This window comes from Sphaeramia orbicularis, chromosome 14, assembly GCF_902148855.1.
Source record: "Sphaeramia orbicularis chromosome 14, fSphaOr1.1, whole genome shotgun sequence".
Taxonomy (NCBI): domain Eukaryota; kingdom Metazoa; phylum Chordata; class Actinopteri; order Kurtiformes; family Apogonidae; genus Sphaeramia; species Sphaeramia orbicularis.
Window position 1 is genome coordinate 54,650,471 of NC_043970.1, and position 21,855 is coordinate 54,672,325.

Here is a 21,855-nt window from a genome sequence, read left to right on the forward strand (position 1 = left end):
TGTCTTAGTGTAATTTTCACATTTCACAATGTGGACCCTTTGGCGGGCTGGACTGGACCCTTTGGCGGGCCAGACTGGACCCTTTGGCGGGCCGGATTTGGCCCCCGAGCCGCATGTTTGCCACCTGTGCTTTAACTGGTCATGTCAGTCGTCCATCCTCCAGACTCAGGGTCTGTTCCATTGTTTCTGCCAGTTCAAGTTTTTGTTTTTCACTCACCACTGTTGCCAACTCTTTGCTCTTGGAGGATTCTGTTAGTATCTGTGAATTAGTTTATTAAGAGTCTGGTTTGGACTAGCTCCAAGTGTAAAGTGTCATGAGATAACTTTTGTTATGATGTGGCGCTATATAAATAAAATTTGACTGCGATCCAGACCCGGATAAGCGGAAAATAACGGATGGGTGATTGATTGATTGAGGATGCTACACATTTGATATAATAACACAACTGCAGTGGGAGGTGTAGATGACAGTGTTCACTCAGTAATGTCGTCTTCTCAAGATCGGAATAATGACCAAGACTAGAGGTTCATAAGGAACAGATGGAGCACTTACCATCCGATGGGCCTGCTCCTCCATCTTCACCCTGCGAGGACAAACAGACCAAACACTGAGAGCAGATCTTTAACAGCACACTGCACATACTGTTTATATAAGTCCCATGTTGATTAGCCTTTATCTTCTCCTTAATGAGGGCCCTGGCATGTTTTTCAGCACTGTGGTAAAATGTGGGTGTGTGAAATCCTTCGAGTCTGTAACTGTGATTAAAAGGTACATAAACATAACGACTGGGCCCGGACTGGGATAAAACACTCAATGCACCGACACGAAACGTAAAAGCAGCAGGAGTGTGAAACCGGCCTCAAAAACAAAAACGGACCAGCCCAGGTTTCTTTTCACAGTCTTAAAACATAATAATGATAGTAATAATGATACTAACACCACTATAGACAGCGTGGGACAGAAACGACAGAAAGGAACTGCTTGCTTGTGCTGTGGGAAATGAGATTTCCAGTGTGGACCAGAGTGAAATCATGATCCAAGGAATGGCCTTTTAGGCTCCCACCCAGACATCAATATCTGGGAGGGCCGGCGTCCTCTGTGTGTGTGTGTGTGTGTGTGTGTGTGTGTTCTGATGATGGGTTGTGTGTACACTGTGTGCTGAGCAGTTCTAGCTGGGGAATAGGAATGTTATGTTCTAGCCATTGATTTCATTACGCTCCAGGGCTTTTTTCTGTGCTACGCAGGCTTTAATCTGTCTCTCTAAAAGGACCAATCCGCAGCAGAGCACAGCATCCACTCCAAGACCACAATCTATAGGTGGTAATGGTGCCTTAACCCCTTATCAATAACCCTGCCTTGGGTGGAAAAGTGTGTTTTCAGGGTCGCACAGATCAGTCGACGTCGAGTATTTGCTGATGTTTGATAACGTCGTAGCAGCATCATGGAAACATGGACACTCATTTCAGCAAAAAAATCCAAAAAAACAAAAAAAACAAAGACACACCTGTGGATTCATTTTGGAAGAAGCTGCCATCAAATATTGTCATGCATTCACCTTTTCACCTTCAGCTTTTTTTTTTAACAAATTCTCAGAAATCTGTTCACTTTGAAGCTAATTTACTAGTTTATTTTCACAGATTGTAGAAAATTATCTCAATTATCTTCGTCAGTATGAAGATAACTGACAGTAAATGCAGCCTTTTATTTATATGTAAAAGTGTATTTCAACTTCAGAAATATGAACTGCTTGGGTAAAAATCCACCTGGATCCCGACATGAGTGTGTGGACACAGTAAACAGGAGTTGTTGCACATTAGGATTGTGGCTGCTTTCACTTTCCGTTCTCCTGACAATGTAAAGGATTTGTGCGCTGGCCGGATGTTTGTTGTGTAAATCTTGCTGATACAGGTTTTCTACTGTTGCATCATGACCCTTGAGTGTGTTAGTTTGTTATCCCCTATGACATTATCAGCAACAAGTTGGTGTCAACTCTAAAAACCAAGAGTTGAGAGTGTTTGGATGTTTTTAGGCGCAATGTAAAGACTCCAACTGCCGTTTTCCTTCATTGCACTCGTCTTATAATTTTGTCTAATATGCAATAATCACAACCCATGCACCTCTTCTTTTTTTTTGTTTACCTAATACATATACTTTACTACCTGTATATATCTTTATATGTTGTATATATTTCTTTTATCTGTAGTATAGAGTTGGCTTTTTATATATTTTAGTATTTCATGTAGTTTTTTTGTATATTGCCGATACCTTTCTGTATATATTTTGAGTATAAGTTTGTGTGATTTTTATAACTAAGTGTTTTTGCTGCTAAAGAAACAGAGTTGCTAAACTGATTTCCATAGTTCCTGTCACTGACAATAAAGATCTATTCTCTTCTAAAGCCATTTCCATCCATTTGACCCTGTACTTAAGGCAGTAGCTTCACGTTTGTATGTAATATTTATGGGGAAAATTTAATTTAAAGATTCATAAAGTATGCACTACGTTAAAAAGTTTCTGTATCACTATCAGTGGAGTAAAATTGTGGAACAAATTGTGTGGAGATAAAACAAATATCAAACATAATTCAGTTTAAAAAAAAGATATTAAGAATTGAATCTTGAGAGGTCCAGTATTTAATAATGACAATGAGGCCTGTTTGTTTATGGATGATGCTGTACTGATAAATCTGCTGGAATTAGTGAAGAAAATGGTTGAATTGTTGAGTCTGTTTGTATGATTGCACTGCCATGAACATTTTGTTGTGTATAATTCAATTACCGCATTATGTATTTGTTGTGGTTCAATGCTAAAATTAGGAAAATAGTATTGTTCGATTCTTGTATTAAGCTAGTGATAAAGGTGTAAAAGCACTGAGGGGTAGGATTAAATAAGTTTATACTTCTTCCTGCTCCTTTTCGACCATGCAATATTTAGACTTGTATGTGCTGAAGATAGATTCTGTCCATTTAAATGTTATTTTGTTTTTGTCTTAATTCGCTTCGTTTTATTTTATTTTGTTTCTCTGCATGTTCAAAATCAATAAATAAAAAAATAAATAATATGGGGGTCACGTGATGGTTCATTTCACACGTGTCTTGTGGACACAGAATCAGAGCTTCTCCTGTTATCTGACCAGAGATGCTTACATAATATTGTTCACACTGGTTTATGATACTGTTAAAACAATTGATGAGGAGATAATGAAGAAGATAAGGCTTGTAACAGCTGGAAACTAAATTCTACATGTCTATAACCAGTTCAATTCCTGCAGAGACCAGCGGACAGACCAAATCTGCCGTTTTTGAGGCTTAATGCTTCAGTAGGCCTGGTTTGTTACAGTGGTTAAACTCCAGCTCCATAAAGCCTGCTGTAAAACGTCAGCCAGCGACCGAACACCCTCCCACATCAAATCCCTGTCGATGCTGGGGGCAGTCCATCGCTAACAGGTGGCCCTCCTCTGGAAACAGATCCAGCAGTCACACATCAGCCCCGGAGGCAGAGCAGAGGGATACAGGGGAGGGGGGCCGGGGAAAAGAGAGGGAGGCCAGCTCCAATAGGAAAACACAACAACACACTTAAAGAAACTCGACATCCTCTAGGGCTCAGCTCACAATAGGGATTCAGGGATGGCTTCCTGTTCCCTTCGACTTGGGAAGTGAAAGCGGATATACATGGAAAACGCTTGCATCGTTATTTTTAGTGTAGTACTGCTGAGGATGGCCTATTTTCTTACCTCGCCTGCTCTCTGATCTCAAGAAATCAGCCCTCTTGCCCCAGTTATACCCTGGACATCGTATGTTAATGAGGTTCACACACTACTTGTTTTTTTACAGTCACTGTTTTCATTTCTTTTTTACCTTAAAATAGGCTGTTTTTCCTACAAACTGGACAGAATACTTAATAAAAACCCTTGTTTTTTTTAAGGCAGAGTGGAGAAACTTCTGATGTTAATGTTACTAACACTGTTTAATATGGGGCATTTCAAGAAGATTTGCATAAAACGTGCAACACCATATAACAAGAGGTGCTTGCATCAGTGGGATGATGAAATAATGTAAAGGTGCACGGATTTGTATCTTCAAATCCAAACAAGTATTCGGAGAACGCAAACCTCTGCCAAGAACCCCAAACGGTGTGCATGTGTCGATCGACTATTTCTGTTTAAATTCAACAGTTTCCAGGTTGTTCCATACAGCAGAAAAAGCTGAAGCTTAGTACCAGTCATGTGTCAGTCCAATTAGATTCAGTTCCAATCAATATTAGTTGAGTTCTAATTTTAAATGTGTGGTAAATGGGATTTTCAATGTTCAATGTAAATGTCCACAGAGTCCACATTCCACAGTGGATGTGGACAATTTTGTGCCAGATACAAGAGATTGTTCTAAGCTACGGGTGGATCCAGTTGGGGGCTAATCGGAGTTGTTTTGAATTTTTGATGAATTTTGGAAAATTGCTCAATGATGACAGATGGAAAATTGTAGATTTTGTGACCTTGCTGTGACCTTGAACTTTGGCCTACTTGGCCCAAAATTGAATGGGCTGGTCCCAGGGCCTAGGCCTATCTGTGGGGAAGATTTGGGAAAGATGGGGAGAGTTTTCCCACTAAAGTTACAAACAAACAAACAAACACACAAAGCAAAGTGATCACAATACCTCCTGGCAGAGGTAAATATATGGCAAAAAAAGTGTGAAAACAAGAACTGTTGAGATGTATACCATTATGTTTCTCTACATTTAGGCGATGTTGCTTAAGAGGGACAATAATAATCATTTCAATAAGATAAAACCAGCCTCTGCTCTTACCTTATGTTTCTTGCCGGGCTCCCGTTCACCACCTGCTTTATCCTTCTTGTTGGAGAACGTGAACTTGACGTCTCCCTCCTCGAAGGCGTAAGGATCCACCTCTGGTTCGTGATCTCCGTCGGTTATGGCAGCAGATAGGTACTGGTTTCTCCGGGCTCGATACATCTGAACGCGCTCTTCTGACACCTTCAGTTGCCATTTAGATGTAGCCATCAGCCTGCGAAGACACAAATGTCACGTGACTTTGAGGCATTAATAGACAACAAATCCTCTGACTTTACAGATATTTAATGGTGACTGTTTAAATTAGTCACTAAAAAGTATTCATTAAAAGCTACAGCCACAGTAAAACTGTAGTCATAATGTTAACGTACATGAACATTCAGTGCTCTGTTCAGGCCTGAAGCCTCTCATATTATGTGTCACTGTTGCTACATATTTGCGTACAGTAACAGAAATGGCAGCCAATTGAAAACCATTCTGACAGTTGTCATGCAACAGATGTTTTCTGTCTGACAATGATATTCCAGGAAAGTTTATGGAAACGCAGAGCCTGACTGCTTTTATACACTGGCCGACACATTTACCACTTGTTACCCTGCCACAGCTCATCAGAATCTCTTACGTGGCCAACTGTGTCCTACTTGTTGCTCATCATATGTAACCGATGAATGGAGGGGGTGGGGGCAGAGAGGAAGACTACTGGCTCTTGGGAGGACGAGAGGCGGGGCTGACCCAACGTATGCGCTCTCCCTCTGCTTTGCTGCCTCCTACATTTCTCTGAACTACTGTCCTCGTGTCATGCCTGTCCAGCTCTGATGTGAGGTGATGGTGTGCAGTGGCCTGGACCAGAGATTAGCCGCCATTCAGAGCTGTGGCATGGGAGGATTACAGCTCACTAGAATAGCCCTTGCAAGTGGCTGGCCCCTTGGGATTGCATAACCCCTCTGATAATTCCCACTCGGCCCCCCTGCGGCCTGGCTGCAGCCTACCTGCTGTTCCACTGGACCGGACACTCGGCCCGTCCATCTGTGCTCTACTCCACTCTAGCTCCTTCAGAGTCTTCCTTCCAAATCTCTCTCAAAAGAAAACTCAAGACACTACTTTGATCAGATTTAACTCTATAACAATGGCAGAGGTTTATCTATATCTAACCCCTCCATTACACATCCTATCTGTGAGCTCTAATGCGAGGCTGTGTGTTAGAGTGCAGGAATCAATGAGTAGTGCTGGCCCTGCACATTGGTGATGTATGATGTCAAAAGGGCACATAGCAAGAGATTAACATGCTGTGTGCAGCTAAGCACCGCACAGAACGTTCTGAAGCTAAGGGATGTGGGGCAGCGAGGTGATGGTGGGAACAAGAGAAAGAGCGGATGAGAGAAGAGAAGGTGTGTTGTGCACCATTAGTCTTTCAAAACATTTTTTACTGGATGACTGAGAGTCCTCTACTGTAGCCTGGGTAACGGGGCTGGGATGCGTCACCATGGGGTCAGATGCCAGTTCACTGGAAACTTTAACCCCTGCTTGTGTGTCGTAGTGACTGTTAACATCACTTACTCTGTGACTGACACCAGGTTGTCCTGGGAGGCGGCGCCCTCATCCCTCAGCTTGTCTCCTGGTAACAGAGGCGTGGGCAGCTCAGCCTCTTTCCTGCGGGGGAGGTTGAAGAACCTCCATGGAGCGTGGGAGCTGTCCTCCTCCAGGTTCACCGCTGTGCCCACATAGACGGTGGGCTCGGGGGGCTCGGGGTAGGTCGTGCTGCTGGAGTGGGGGTGATGGGAGTGGAAGTGCTGATTCAAACCATCCGGTCCCCCAGGCTCCTCATTCCCGCCCTTCACCAGGCAGGGCTCCGGGGGTGGCTGGTAAAAGTGTTGGCTGTTGGGGGTTGAAGGGTTCTTCATGCCCTCCCCTGACTCCTCGTTCCGCTCACAGGGGTGGGGGCTTAGTGGTGGGGGTTGGGGGGAGTTGGCCTGCTCTGAAGGCCCTGCACTGACCCCTCCACTGTGAAGCTGGGGGGCTTTTTGGATGGACACGTCTCCGGAGCGGATGCTCGTGAATCTTCCTCCATCCTGGCCCCGTATGGCTAACCTCTGTCCGGCCGCTGCCTCGGTCTCTATGGAAGCGTCATCGCTGGTCAGACTGCGGTGATGGAACGGCGTTTGGGGTCTTTTCTGCTGCTTGTCGCCTTTCTCCGGTTTGTCTCCCCCAGCTTTGTGCTTGGTAGGAGGCTGCGAGGGCTGGCCTGCTGACTGGGTTTGGCCTGGAGTGCTGCCTGTTCGCTGCTTCACTGATTTGTATCTGCAGCAGAGAAGACAAAAACAGAAATACAGTCAGACTATGAAGCACCAGCAACACTGAGCGAAACGGAGGCAAAGAAAAACGCCAAAGAAAAACAGAATCTATCAAAGCCATGAAGATGCAACATGAGGATATTTCAGGCTCAGGATATCCAGAGCTCATGTGCAGCATCTCTCCTACCTGACCAGCCTACAACCAAACACCTGCACTTTTGACATTTTAAGGCTCAAAGTCTGATTAATGTGTTTCAGATTCTTAAAGACTCAGACTCCTGCTCAGTGATACATCAGGGTGTTGACAGAGAAGCTGACGAGTGAACGAGTGTGTCCTGAAAATTAGATGTCAAGATAAGCAGACACACAGAAGGCCTCCGTCTACAAAACAAAGCTAATGGCCATTAAAACTGGCAACACACAGCTTCCCATTTCAATGTCCCCAACGTCTTGGGTGGCTTCCAACAAATTAACATGCTCCAGCTGACTGGCCCAATCCACTTTGGTCTCATTTGTGGTTCAAGGCTGCTCTCCCTCTCCCTGGATGGGAAAAAAAGGCCTGGTGCAAAGGATTCCCCAATCAAAGAGTGGCCAAGCTAGCACGGATTCATCTCATCAAAACACACAAAAAAATCAGTTTAGATAGTAGCTGCTCATTACCCACATATCTGAATTCTCTTACTAACTGTTAGATTGGTTCAGGCTCCCATTGAGGCGGCCAGTCGAGCATTCAAGCATCCTGCTCACTGATTAGACCTGCAGTCTGTGGCACAAGCCTGTGTTTACATGGATCCTTATGAGTAAAGCAGCTGGTTGTGACTGTGGTTGGTATTAACAGACAATCAGCCACATTCTGGGGGACGAAGGGGCCCGATTAGCTACGTAAGTCAAAGAGAGGATAATGAACAATTAAATGCAAATAATACTGAAAAACACACACACATTACAAATAATTAAGGTGTGCAGGTGTGACAGTAAAACAATTAACACTTGTCAAATAAATGATATGCCTGCAAGTGATGGATGTGTTAATGTTTTCTTAAACTGGATGCACATTTAAAGCTGGAGGGCTGGATAGTTTTTTTTGGCATAACTGGGCAAGAAGTCCATAATTACTTTTCAGTTTATTGTAATTCGACTGGTCTGAGACGAGACTTCTACTGCCTTCTCTGGGTGATGTTTTTCAGGTTGTAGAATCAGAATTTGTCTAATCGCAGGTGCTTTCAGACAGGTAAGGAGTTAAATACCAGAGTGACCCATGTAATTACTCAGCGATTAATTCTCCCCTGTGGCTTTAGTGACTGAATTATGTAAGCGATATGGATATAAAGACCCCCCGCGACCCTTACAAGGACTAAGCCGTTTTAGAAAATGGCTGGATGGATATGGATATGAAGACTGATCAGGCACAGCTGATACGTTCCACTCGGGCTCAGTCTATGTTTACATTTGTAGATACGATGTTATGTTGTCTGCAGTGAAGAAAGATTAAAATGAACTCTTTAGAATCAGTCATTGCTATGAGATTTAAGTGACACGTTACTGATGTTGTCTCTTAGACAAAACAAGGAAAAAGGTAAAGACAACTCATCATCTTCGTCCAAGTTTAAACACACCTCTTCATCTAGGATATCGCACAAAATCAGTAGTTTTTCACTTCTGTGCAACAACTGAGTTGGTTGTCCACTGACACATCTAGTTGTTTACTGACTGCCAAACATTAACCAATAAAGACCTGGTGTTGCTTTTGTGGCAGTTCCAAAATAAGTTTTTCTCTATTTTTAACCTTTCGTACGTGATTTATCATCATTTATGCTATATTGTGCTTTGTATTTTGCATTTATAACTGAAAATCACCTATTTTCCTGCATTTAATTCACTGATCATATAGATGTTCATAACAGCTCAGATTAAAGTTGAGGATCATTATATCAAAAACAGAAAAAACTGAAGAATAAGTGACTTGACTTTTCAGCAAATACATCCTTAACTGACCATAAAACCAAATGTGTCCATTCACTGTCATTTATTAATGGGTTTATTTATTATGGGTTTTATTGAGGAATCAATGTTGTAGCAGATGATGGTGTTTCCAAGTTCACTATGAAGCCTCTGAACATGCAAATGAAAAGAAAAGAAGGACAAACTACATTTTACAGCAATTATTTACATGTTGCAATAGGATTAGTGGATCAACAGGTATTACACGTTTTAGATCAGTAAATGATTTTGGTCGTCAGTGGATGTTTGGGTCTTAATGGGTTCAACCAGTCCTTAAGTGTGCGTGCTTTCAGTAAAAGTGCAGAATGAGCTAATGCTTCTCCACTTCTATTGACCATATGCATTTACTGTAACTGCATATGTCTGTGCAAATAGATAAAAGGGTGACATACGTTTTATTTATTGGACGCGAGTTGAGCTCATCTGTCACGAGTAGAAGCTCTACAAAACAATATCCTTCATGTCCTCCATCAGAGGTCAACCTATTCTTTCTCCCTCAAATTATTCCCATCAGAGCCGGAATAAAAATGTCTGACTTACAGAAACACACAACCCAGTGGAGGTTTCAGCCCCGGCACGCCTGTCACTTCTACAAAATAGTGATAAATTGAAAAATATGAAGAATAATATGCTTGTCAAGGCCGAGATGTGAATGTAAGTTGCAGATATTTTGCTGACTGCGCTGCTCTGAGGCGGTGTTCAAAGCTCAGTAGACTATGTATAAACCTCTTTTTAATGCTGAAAGATACCACTGAACATATGAGGAATATGTGCACGAGTCCTGTTCATCGACATGGGAAGCGACTGACCTGGAACAGCTGCAGTATGACCTCTGCGAAGGCTCCACAAAATCCCAGGCTCCTACTTTCTCCGTCAGCTCCTCTTCACAGGTACCGTTGGTTGCGGCTGAAAACTTCCGCCTGAGGAGAGGAAAAGAAAAAAAAAAAAAGGGGGCTAAATTTAACGTAGAGTCTAGCCACTGCTTCACGGAGCGTTATTCATGTGGAGGGACACTTAGTCTTGCTTTTAAATAAGTTTTGAAACACGCCGAGTGACATTTTGAAATCCTGACATAAACCCTCAAAGGTTGGGCCTTCCTGTGCGTTCTCGTGGCGTGGTGGTAAAAGCTGTGTGCTCAGGCGGATTTCATAGCCCTGCTTGGAGCTGTAGTATTTTTGCTGACAAGCCAACAGCTAACTCCAGTTGACATTGTGTGCTTGGTCAAGGGGCAACAGATCCTGGGGTGTTCCCAATGTGTCAGATTCACTGATGGTAAATAATCCCAAAGACCAAGGGACAAAAGTGCAAACTAGCCTTGTAATTACTGGAGATGACGACTTCCACCTACGTTTTCCAAGGCTTTTCATTTGACTGATCAATGTGAATTGTATGAATTACATTATAATCTTTTGTTTATTAATTAATAGGCTCCTTTCTTCATATTTAACACCTGAACCACACCTTAGAGACAAAACGGATAATGGTGCGATCGATTTACCAACAGCAAACGATTCCCGTATTGTTGCCATCAACAATTGGATAATTCCTCTCTATTGATATTTTTAACCCTCATCTTTAAACATTTTCTTTTCTATACTTTTGTCATCATCCCTACATGTCAGTCTCACTTATTTGTTCCTCCTAAAATCGCTGTTTGTGATCAATTGCATGCTCCTATTAATTCAGTTATTATCTCTTATTGATGTCTGCTTTTCTGATGTGTCTTTTGCTGGTTTTGGTTGTTTTTAAAGGTGCTTCATAAATAAACTTGACTTTGTAAAATAATATGAAGGGGGTACAAGAACTCCCCCCGGCTTCTTCAATTTACTTTTTGCAGACTATTATTAATGTAATCTTCTGACATATTTGACCTCTTGTCAATCTGAGCCACACTCTGCTGAAGCTCATGAGGTAAACTCAAACTAAACTCATTTTAGCTCAGGGGCCACATTAAGCCCAAACTGATCTCCAGTGGGCCAGACCAGTAAAACAACAGCATAATAACTTGTAAATAATGATGGCTCCAAATTTTTCTCTTTGTTTTAGTGCGATCAAAATTAAATTATGAAAATATGTACATTTACAAACTATCCAAACAAACATGATGTGAATAACCTGAAAAAACTGCGATTTTTTGAGAAAAATAAGTGCAATTTTAACAATATTACAACTCAGCTTACCATTTATACATGCATATTACGGATTGGATCTACAAAGGCACAAAATGTTTATTAACAGGAAGTATAATGTTAAAATTTTACTTACAAAATTTCAGGTTTTTCAGATTTTATTGCTAAAAGATGGTTTGTAAATGTTAATATTTTCATAATTTAATGTAAGTTTTTACACTAAAACAAAGAGAAAAATATGGAGTTGTCATTATTTATAGGTGTAATGTAATATTATGTTTTTCACAATAGACTAAGAAAATTTGGAGTCATTATTTAAAGGTTATTATGCTATTATTTTAGTTGATATCACATTGTCCTGTATGTGGAACCTGAACTAAAATGAGTTTGCCATCCTTAATTGTTAATATCTGAAGTGTAATTTTTGCAAATTCATCCCACGGGCCAGACTGGAACCTTTGGTGGGCCAGTTTTGGCCCCCGGGCCACATGTTTGACACCCCTGAGGTAAACACAGAGCATTGATGGAGTTTATTGGACAGGTTTATGTTAATCCTACACGTCTCTTATGCCCTTATAACCACAGTAATTTGAGTGTCATCTTGTACAAGGTGCATTAGGATTCAAATCCATTATTTTCAACAGGCTTCAACTAAGCACTAAATCCAAAGTGTCAAAAATTGCACTAAAGACATTTTCAACTTGTCTCGTCCGATCAATACATAAAGAAAATCTTCTGTGTCGTGGCGATTATAACTCATAGTGTGGTTAATCAATCAGCGCCGCTTTCTAGACACAGGTACTTACTTGTTCTGGGCTCGGTTGATATTGCACTCTTGCCAGACGCGCTCCACCACCTGACTCGCGAGCCGCCGTGGGATCTTGCCTCCGTGGTGGCTGGTTCTGTCCACGCTGAACGCATCAGATGATGAAGGCATTCTAACCCACTTCTGGGCCGAGTGAGAATCCACTGGAGAGGATGAGAGAAAGGTCAGCAGGGCTCGGTGACATAAAAGAGTCGACAGAAGCTCCGACTACAGACCTCCTGTCCTCTGGTGTGAATCAGGGCCGTTTCCTTACCTGTCTGTGTCTCCTCAGGCGATGTGGGAGGGGTAAGGGTCACCAAAGACATGGCGGGCTCTCGCTGGGAAGCAGGCACTTGGTGGCCACCCGTGTAGACGGCAGTGCAGTGGGAGGACCCAACAGGGGCCACAGCGGGGATGTCTGACTGAGGTACAAGCACCAGGCAGGCTGGGTACACCATCCGCACACCACCTGTGGAAGACAGATAAACAACACGTGCAGTGAAGGGCTGGAAATGAGCAACAGGATGAACTCTTCATTTAGAAAAGAAGATCTAAAATCCAAAAAATGTACCTGAATAAACTATTAGAAAATGATGACATGATCACAGGTGTCAAACATGTGGCCCGGGGGCCAAATCCGAATTTGTGAAATGCAAAAATTACACTAAAGAAATTAACGATCAATGGTGTCAAAATCTTTTTATTTCAGATTCCACATACAGTCCAATTAGATTTCAAGTGGGTCAGAACCAGTAAAATATTATCATTAAAACCTGTAAATAATGACAACCCCAAATTCTTTCTTTGTTTTTTTTGGTGTAAAAAAGTAAAATTACATGAAAATGTTTTCTTTACCAAACTATGCTTTTACAAAAAGCATGAATAACCTGAACAAATATGAGCAAACAGAAATGTCTTAAGTAAATGCAATTGTACCAATATTCTGCCTGTTATTAAATGTTTTGTGCGATTGTAACGTACATGTGTAAATGATAAACTGATAAACTGAGGCAGAATATTGTTCAAATTGTACTTGTTTTTCTTAAGACAATTCAAGTTGTTCATGTTATTCAGATTTTTAAGGAAACTTTGTAGATGTAAACCTGATCAGAATAGAATTTTACTTTTTTCACTGTTTTTATTTTACTGGTTCGGCCCACTGCAGATCAAACTGGGCTGAATGTGGAACTGAACTAGAATGAGTTTGACACACCTGGACTAGATTAATTAGTGAAAAAAGTAACTGTTAGTTGAAGTAAGAGTTTGCACTGACCAACGAGGACTTCCACGGAGGCCAAAGAGTCGTCCTCCCAGTCCATGTCCTCCCCCTTGTCCTCCGACACTCCCCCCTTGGCGCTGGGGCTGATGGGATAGAACTGGTTCCACTCCTCGATCAGCTTCTGGGTGGGGGGGTCTGACATCTTGAAGGACTGGCCCGTTAGCGTCCCGTTGAGGCCAAAGGGGCTCAGGATCACTGAGGAGAAAGAGTCAGGATCAGTTTTTCCTCCATCTTTTTAATTTTCACCTCTGAAAAATTCTACAACCCCTCCTCTGTGTTGTTCAGCTTTGACACATTCTCTCCACCCTTCACCTCTTTGCCTTTTCTCTCCATTGATTGTCGCTTCTTGGTTTTCATCCCTCTACCTCACCCTTCCATGTTTTTCATCCATCGTTTCCTGCCAAGCTCTTCATTTGTTGTAACCTTCCCTTCCATTTTTGCTCTGCCAGGAGGTACTGTGATCACTTTGCTTTGTGTGTTTGTTTGTTTGTTTGTTTGTTTGTTTGTTAGCAACTTTACGGGAAAACTCTTCCACCCATCTTTCCCAAATCTTCCCCACAGATAGGCCTAGGCCCTGGGACCAACCCATTACATTTTGGTCCCAGTAGGCCAAAGTTCAAGGTCACAACATGTACAGTTTTCCATCTGTCATCATTGAGCAATTTTCCAAAATTCATAAAAAATTCAACACGACTCCGATTAGCCTCCAACTGGATCCACCTGTAGCTTAGAACAACATCTTGTATCTGGAACTAAATTGTCCACATCCACTGTGGAATGTGGACTCTGTGGACATTTACATTTAACAGTGAAAATCCCATTTCCCACACATTTAAAGTTAGAACTCAACTAATATTGATGTGAATTGAATCTAATTGGACAGACACATGACTGGGACCAAGCTTCAGCTGTTTCTGCTGTATGGAACAACCTGGAAACTGTTGGATTTAAACAGAAACAGTCGATCCACACATGCACAACGTTCGGGGTGCTTGGCGGAGGTTTGCGTTCTCTGAACACTTGTTCCCTCTTGCAACAGTCTAATGCTTATTATCTTGATCATCGTCACTTCCTTTCTTTTCCCATATGCATTCCTTTCCCTGTCATTCTTTCATCTTCAGCCGAAAACAGCGGCGCTCTGACCTTTCCAGAGCACCGCTGGACCCGGCCAGCCCCGACCGACTCGCCAAATACTTACAGAGCAATCCAGACGCCAATTATTGGCAAGCGGTGGCCTCTCAGAGCCCATAAACAGAGGCTTATAAAAAGAGCCACTCCTTGGCAAACATGCTTCAGTGCTCAGACATATGGGAGTCATACGGAGAGCCCATCAGTCTGCGTATAGGACAGACCCAGGTCCATCAGCGAATAGAGATAGTACCATAAACCAACATGCATAATGCATACGTATGAGCATACAAACAACATGCATACCAATCGGATGCACATTCACACAGCCTATCCACTTGTTATGCATCTATTTTGTTAGTCTGCGTCTATCATACATCCATACATAGACGGATGAGAGAGAAGGCATTTGTTAATGTCCTCCTCTGCCGGGTTTTTTTCCAGTGTGTCATTACTAGACTGGATGGCCTCTGTCCCCAGGTATTGATCCTGAGGCTGGAGTGTAGAACAGCTTCCAGAATGGGAAAATGGCAGGAGGATGATGGAAGGAGAGGAGTGGGGAAGGGGAGGCAAGACGGATTAAAGGTATTTCCTTAAAGGGGACAGAGCTTTGAAACAAAAAAATGTAAAAATAGCAAGCAAAATCTAACAAGCATTGTGTGTTAGGGCTGTTACACATACTGAAATAGGTGCAACTAATTATTATCTTAGTGTCTATTTAATGGGAGACATGACAAAAAATAGTGTTGATAATTAGCACAATCAGTGTCAAATTATTAGTGAGTGAAATATTAACACACCAGATGGAAATTAGTAGATGAAACAACTAAAACTAAGATGAAACAAAACCAAACACACACCTGTATTTTTATTAAGGGATTAATTGGCTCATTACCTTTAATTTACAACATTAGCAAAACATGGTTAATAAGCACAATCTAAGATCTTATTTGACAAGATAAAAACAACATAAAACAAATGACAAACACTTGCTGCGTAGCTGAATGTTTCACTCAGTACAGGTAGAACATTCAGTACTATCATAATAATAAAACATTTGTTCCAATGTCAAAATATACAAGTAAAAAGAAGTCAAACAAGTAAATACAGAGATATTAAAGAGTGTTTTAGCTGAGAATGTACACAAAATAATCCTAAATATGATGGTCGTTATTATACTCATCATTAATGTCTGACTTTAAAGCGTCAAAAGATGAAAAATGAGTAAACACTGAAGAATTAAGATAAACGATGACTCATGATTCTGAGATTCAAGTCGCTTAAATACTTGCAATAAGGTGAGTATGTCGTGAGAAAAGTTTGATGTTGAGTGGAAAAAAGTCAAACATTCAGATCCAAGATGTGTGAATATTTGAGGTATATCAGAGGCAGGTGGTTGAAGACCTTTTTTTGTCGTGTATCAAACAAAATGCTCTTTTATCTGTGAACTATTACGAACATATGCTGCGTCCTAAATGTCCCTCGGGGTAATGTTGCAGTGCACGTACTACCTCAGCAAAACTAACAGGGGGACGAGGGGGAAAAAATGGTTATTTATGTTGCGATACACAGCAACATTGAGCCATAGCAGATCATATTAACCTTAATTAAATTCAACCCCACTCTTTCTCTTTGGTTTCTGTGTTTCTTCTGCACACACACTCACAGGACCTGAGGCCAGCTATGGAAGAGAGATCAAATTCAGCACAATTATGGAAATGGTTTACCGTTTTCCTCCATCACCACTCAGCTGCACCCTTCTCTCCCTCCACCCCCACCCCCCACCCCCCCCTCTCTGACTGTGAGTCTATCTCTGGCTCCCTGAAGACATGTCAAATGTGCTCAGATCAGTGTAATGGGCTGAGAGTTCATTACATTCACTCTGCGCCCTTTTATGAGGTCACATCCTGGAGAGGTCTGCCTGCCAGAGCGCTCTGCCGCACAGTAAACCAAGCTTGGCAGAGGTGAGGGGGAGACAGAGGAGGAGGAGAAGGGGGAGAGGGAGGAGGAGGAGGAGGAGATGGATGGATGGAGGGGGATGGAAGTCAGCCCTTCCTCCACGCTATGCTTGGTTAGCTAGGAAAGAGATACGCTGCGGCGGTGAAAACACACACCTGCACCAAGACACACACCGTATTTAAGGACTGAAGACACTGTGTTCGCTGATCGTGGAAGTAAAGGGGGATACACGGCTTCTTTATTTAGCTACGTCGACTAAGTCAGGGGTTTTTAAGGTGCGTTCGATGGCCTTTCCATGTGGGGTCGACCAACAGTGATCAAGGCTATTTAGAACCAGTACTGGGAGATGAACAATTACACCTGGTTTACATCCAGACTATAACAACGCATGTAACTCTTCAAAAGGGCTGTGTAATGTCAAGAATCTGGTGATACGATACAAATCCCAATACTAGGATCATGATATGGTATATCACGATATGTCATGATACTGTTAAAAAGGCCATTTTTGTTTGTTTCTTTTTTTTAATGATTATTTCCTTGAAGAATTGAATCACACCAGAAATCTGCACAAATATTAAACACACTTGTATTTGATCCCAACAGGATCTAATTTTTTATTACAAAATGTTCCTGTGTTCAAACTGAAATTAAGTTTTATAGACATTACAGTTTAAGATCCTGCTCAAATGTTCATATTTTATTAGTTCATAACTAACATCATAACATTATTTTTGTGCAATCCCAACAAAGGAACTAGCATTATTTAATAAATTAAATAATAAAAATGTAATTAAATTAAATAAAAATTAAATAATTGTGATTTAAATGTATTTATTAATTTATAAATTTAATAATTTCAATAAATTAAATACAAATTTAAATTGAATAACAATAAATAAAATAAAAAAAACTCCACAATATCTGCATTTGAACAAATACCTAAAAATATCAATACAGTACTTTTTAACATCGATACAGTATTGTGAAATGAAATATTGTGATATATTGCAGAACCAATATTTTCTTACACCCCTACTCTTCAAAAGGAAGAAAAATGGAAGAATTATGTGTTCATTTCAATTCTAATGAATCCACAACTTTAATACCTTAACATTAAAGCTGCTCATATATCCACTTAATATGTTCCAAGTGTTCCATTTTATACTGATTCCATCCTATATTGTGTCAATATAAACATGACGGAATTAAAATATGTGATGGTACTAGAAGATGAAGCCACAAATAAAGGTCAAAATCTTAAAAATTTCATTAGTTCATAACTAACATCATAACATTATTTTTGTACAATCCCAACAAAGGAACTAGCATTATTTAATAAATTAAATAATAAAAATGTAATTAAATTAAATAAAATTAAATAATTGTGTATAATTAATAAATGTATTTAATAATTTATAAATTATTTAATAATTTCAATAAATTAAATACAAATTTAAATTGAATAATAATAAATAAAATATATTTTTTTAAAAACCCACAATATCTGCATTTGAACAAATACCTAGAAATATCGATACAGTACTTTTTAACATCGATACAGTATTGTGAAATGAAATATTATGATAGAAGATAGAAGATGAAGCCACAAATTAACGTGAAAGATCAAAATCTTTTTAAAAAAGTACAGATATTTTTGGTCATATCACCTAGAATTAACAGGAAATTGACATGCATGTGCAGTAAAAGGGGCTTTTAAGTTGACTGTCAGAAGCACATAATGAATGAAGAGCACCTGAATAGTATGTATTTTCACATTAAAACTGATGCAGACTCCAAAGAACGGTTCTTTCCTCTATTGGTTATTAGTCATGACACGTGACCAATAAGATTGTGCTTTGGGTGGAGGCTGCATCTAAGGTAGCACACATATATCAGATATAACAACAGTACAGAAATGCTGTAAAAATGCTGAAAATTGGGTCCAGTCATGAGCAATAGACATCCACTCCCTAGTCTCCATCAGGTGCCAGAAATAAAAGGAATAATGTTTGGGATGACTCTATAAGAAATGATCACATTAAACCGACACAATTCTTTTGCTTTCCAGGCATGTAAATGGAACTATTGTGCTGTTCTTCTGTTATGATTGTTGATACTTGTATTATTATTCATGTTTGCTCGTTCTCATTTATGTTGAATTTCACTGAATGTTCGGAATAAATCATTAAATTAAAAATAAAAAAAATCAATGTTATCTCAAAGAATTAGATTTAAGTGAGACAGCAAAAAAAAAAAAAAAGAACCGACTGGAACAGAGCTGTCAAACTCAGTTTATTTTCAGGGGCCACATATAGCCCAGCGCAATCTAAAATGGGCTGGACCAGTAAAATAACATATGAATAATAATCCAAAATGTTATCTTTGTTTTAATGTGAAAAAGTAAAATTACATGATGAAAATGTGAATAACCACAGCATCCTCAGCATATAGTTAGCAAAATTTACAAAGCATAGTGAATCTACAAATGCACAAAATATTTAGTATCGGGCAAAATAATTTAAATTGTGCTTAATTTATTTAAGACATTTCATGTTGTTCATTCTTGTCCAGGTTATTCACATTTTATTGTGAAAGGATAGTTTAAATGTAAACATTTTCATAATGTTACTTGACTTTTTTCACATTAAACTAAGACAACAATGTGGAGTTGTCATTATTTATAGGTTATTATACTATTTATTTTAGTTGAGATCACATTGGGTTGTATGTGGCTCCTGAACTAAAATGATTTTGACACCCTTGACTGTTAATATCGTCAGTGTATTTTTTGTAATGAAGGGCTGAATTAGACCCTGTTGTGGGCCATATGTTTGACACCCCTGGACTACAGGCTGAACATAGGATTTGACATAAGATAAGTCTTTACTCATTATCCGGGGAGTCGCATCATCATCCATGCAAGAATAAAACTCAAAAACATGAATCCACTGGGTAAGCGCGAATAATTATCTTGTTTTTTTTTATTAAAGGCTGCGTTCTTCCACTTTAAATGGTACCATTAGCGTCCCCTCTGGTGAAATGGAGATATGCCGCGTTTCCACTTCTTGGAACCGGCTCGGCTCGACTCGGGTACCAGGTCCTATTCCTGGCGACTGTTTCCATTACGACTTTATAGTACCTGAACGTCATAGCGATGTGGCGTGTTACTTCTGTGTTGTCTGCTCAGAGAGTTGCTGACAAACTCACCTGTTGCGTGTTGTCTCATCAAGCTCATGCTAAATTTTTACGTCTAAACCTCCCGGACAAACCATGGTGTAGTTTTACAGACTGTCATCATGTGGATTCACCTACCGACAGATTTACTGTAAACTTCTGCATCTGTTTTTTGTAAAAGGGCGGGTCACAGAGACAACTCTCTGACCAATCAGTGGTCTGCAGTGTTTATATGTCACCTTTTAGTATCTGGTCCCCAGTCCTGGAACCTCAGCGGAGGTGAGACCATAAAACTAGTACCAGGTACCAGATTCCAGGTCCTTTTTTGTAATGGAAACGCAAAAAGGCCGAGTTGAGCCGAGCCGATAACACGTAGTGGAAACGCGGTAATAGTGTAAGGGTTGGCGGTGCAAGGATTCCTGCGGTGAACGGAGGATCTGATCACTGTTATTAGTCTGGAGGAGGAGAATCCCAGGCCTGAGTCATTTCTGTCCAAATGGACAGATGAAAAGGTAAAAGGTGGAAATCTGTGTCGCTCTACTTAAAATTTCAGAAGGCACGGGAAATGATGGGTATTTTACACAGTGATCTGTGAAATCTGTGTCCACCTCCAGAGTCACTCAGTCCTCCGTGGACTGTTCTCAAAGCCTTCGCTTTCATTTCTATTTGGAAACTCAAAGCTCTCAGAACAAATCAGAAACTCAAAGATCAGTAAATGAGTATGTCGGGCTAATGCTCGGTACAGATATTAATGATGCAAAGTCCACTGAAAACTAAGTCGAGATGTATATTACAGTTATTACATTTACATCTCTATGCGTGAGCAACAACGTGGGCAAACAATGGTTGTGTTTGAGCCGGGGCGGGGGAATGAATTAAGAGCCAATAATGGAATATCATTAGAGCCACAGATTTTTATAACTACACTACACTATAATTTAAAGAGACTGCTGAGGCTTTTCTTTATAACTGGCTGCAAGCCAATCTGTAATGAAAGACAGCCAGACAGAAGAGTGTTTGCATTATCTTGGCAACAGCAGCACACACAGATTACTAATATATTTCATTCTAAATATGACACACTTTCCTACACCTTATCTGGTCTCAGTAACAGGTTGTGTTGTTGATAAAGTTGTTTTAAACTGAACAGGATCCTACGTTTACTCACGTTTCAGCTGATGCAATGACATTTTTCTCTGAGCCACTAAAAGCAGTGAAGTGTCTACAGATGCACGTCCCCGGGAAAACACTCTGGAATTTAACCATGTGCATATTCTAAACGCTAAAGACTGTGTAACACCAAACACACTGTTTTATTTCCACGAATGCAACCAACAAGAGACATCAGCTGATCAACACATGGTGCGAGAGCTGACACTTTACAGCGTTGTGTGTTTACAGTTGACAGCAGGAATGTAAGACCACACTGAGGCGACGCTGCACTTCAAGGACTTTCACATCATTTGCAAAAGAGCAGAAAAATCTGGTCTTTCAGGCTTTTATATTTAACATAGATGGTTTTGTTTATACAATAAAACTACTGCTGTTTTATTGTGTTGCGCTTGTGTGTTGTAAGTCTAGTTCGGCGCAAATATTCACAATGTGATGAAATGGTTCTAAAACATCACAGTTAAAGGTTGTAGTGATGTGTTTCAGTTCGTCTCGAACTGGATGATGTGTCAGTGGTGATTCAGTTTGATCGCTTGTCGAGGACTGGATTTAGTTCATGTACTTTGTTAGTTGGTCACAACTACAGGTTAACATCTGTCATGTTACTGGTGTTACTTTATTGTTTTATTTATTCTCTCTAACCCCTGCTCTTTACAGTCATATTGTATGTTTATAGTCATACTCCTGTGGGCCTCAGAGTTTTGTCATTTCGGTTTTCTGTATGTGCTGTACAAATGGCAAAACTGACAAATGAAGACTCTGACTTATGAGACGTAATTCACCTGTTATCATTCGATCTTCTCCAGTAAATCCTGTCTCAATAGTCTGCGTTTTCTTTGGTTATTAGAGGTTACACACACTCATAGCTTCCATCCCTGTCCTTGACGCTACAAATTATATCCAGCAATATAAAGTCAGAAGCAACACAAGTACAGAGATTGCAAAGAGTTGAAAACAATAAACCATCTCATCTTAATGCCTTGAATCAGCGGGTTTCAGAAAGCTGCAGATCTGAGCGTTGTCAGCAGTTGTAGCTCAGTTGGTCGCAAATCTTTAGTCTAAACTGAGATTATACGTCATGTATTGAATCTTCATTCGTGTGTGGCTGT

At 40.5% G+C, this 21,855-nt stretch overlaps 1 protein-coding gene across 1 annotated transcript in view; it reads right to left on the reverse strand.

The window, feature by feature from the left end:
* The window catches only part of med13a (mediator complex subunit 13a), a 122,085-nt gene that overhangs the window by 39,764 nt on the left and 60,466 nt on the right, over positions 1 to 21,855 (reverse strand). Inside the window, 7 exon segments of the mRNA XM_030153640.1 lie at positions 554 to 584; positions 4,805 to 5,021; positions 6,365 to 7,105; positions 9,909 to 10,019; positions 12,035 to 12,197; positions 12,308 to 12,502; positions 13,307 to 13,507. Of these exon segments, the coding sequence (XP_030009500.1) occupies positions 554 to 584; positions 4,805 to 5,021; positions 6,365 to 7,105; positions 9,909 to 10,019; positions 12,035 to 12,197; positions 12,308 to 12,502; positions 13,307 to 13,507 (1,659 nt within the window).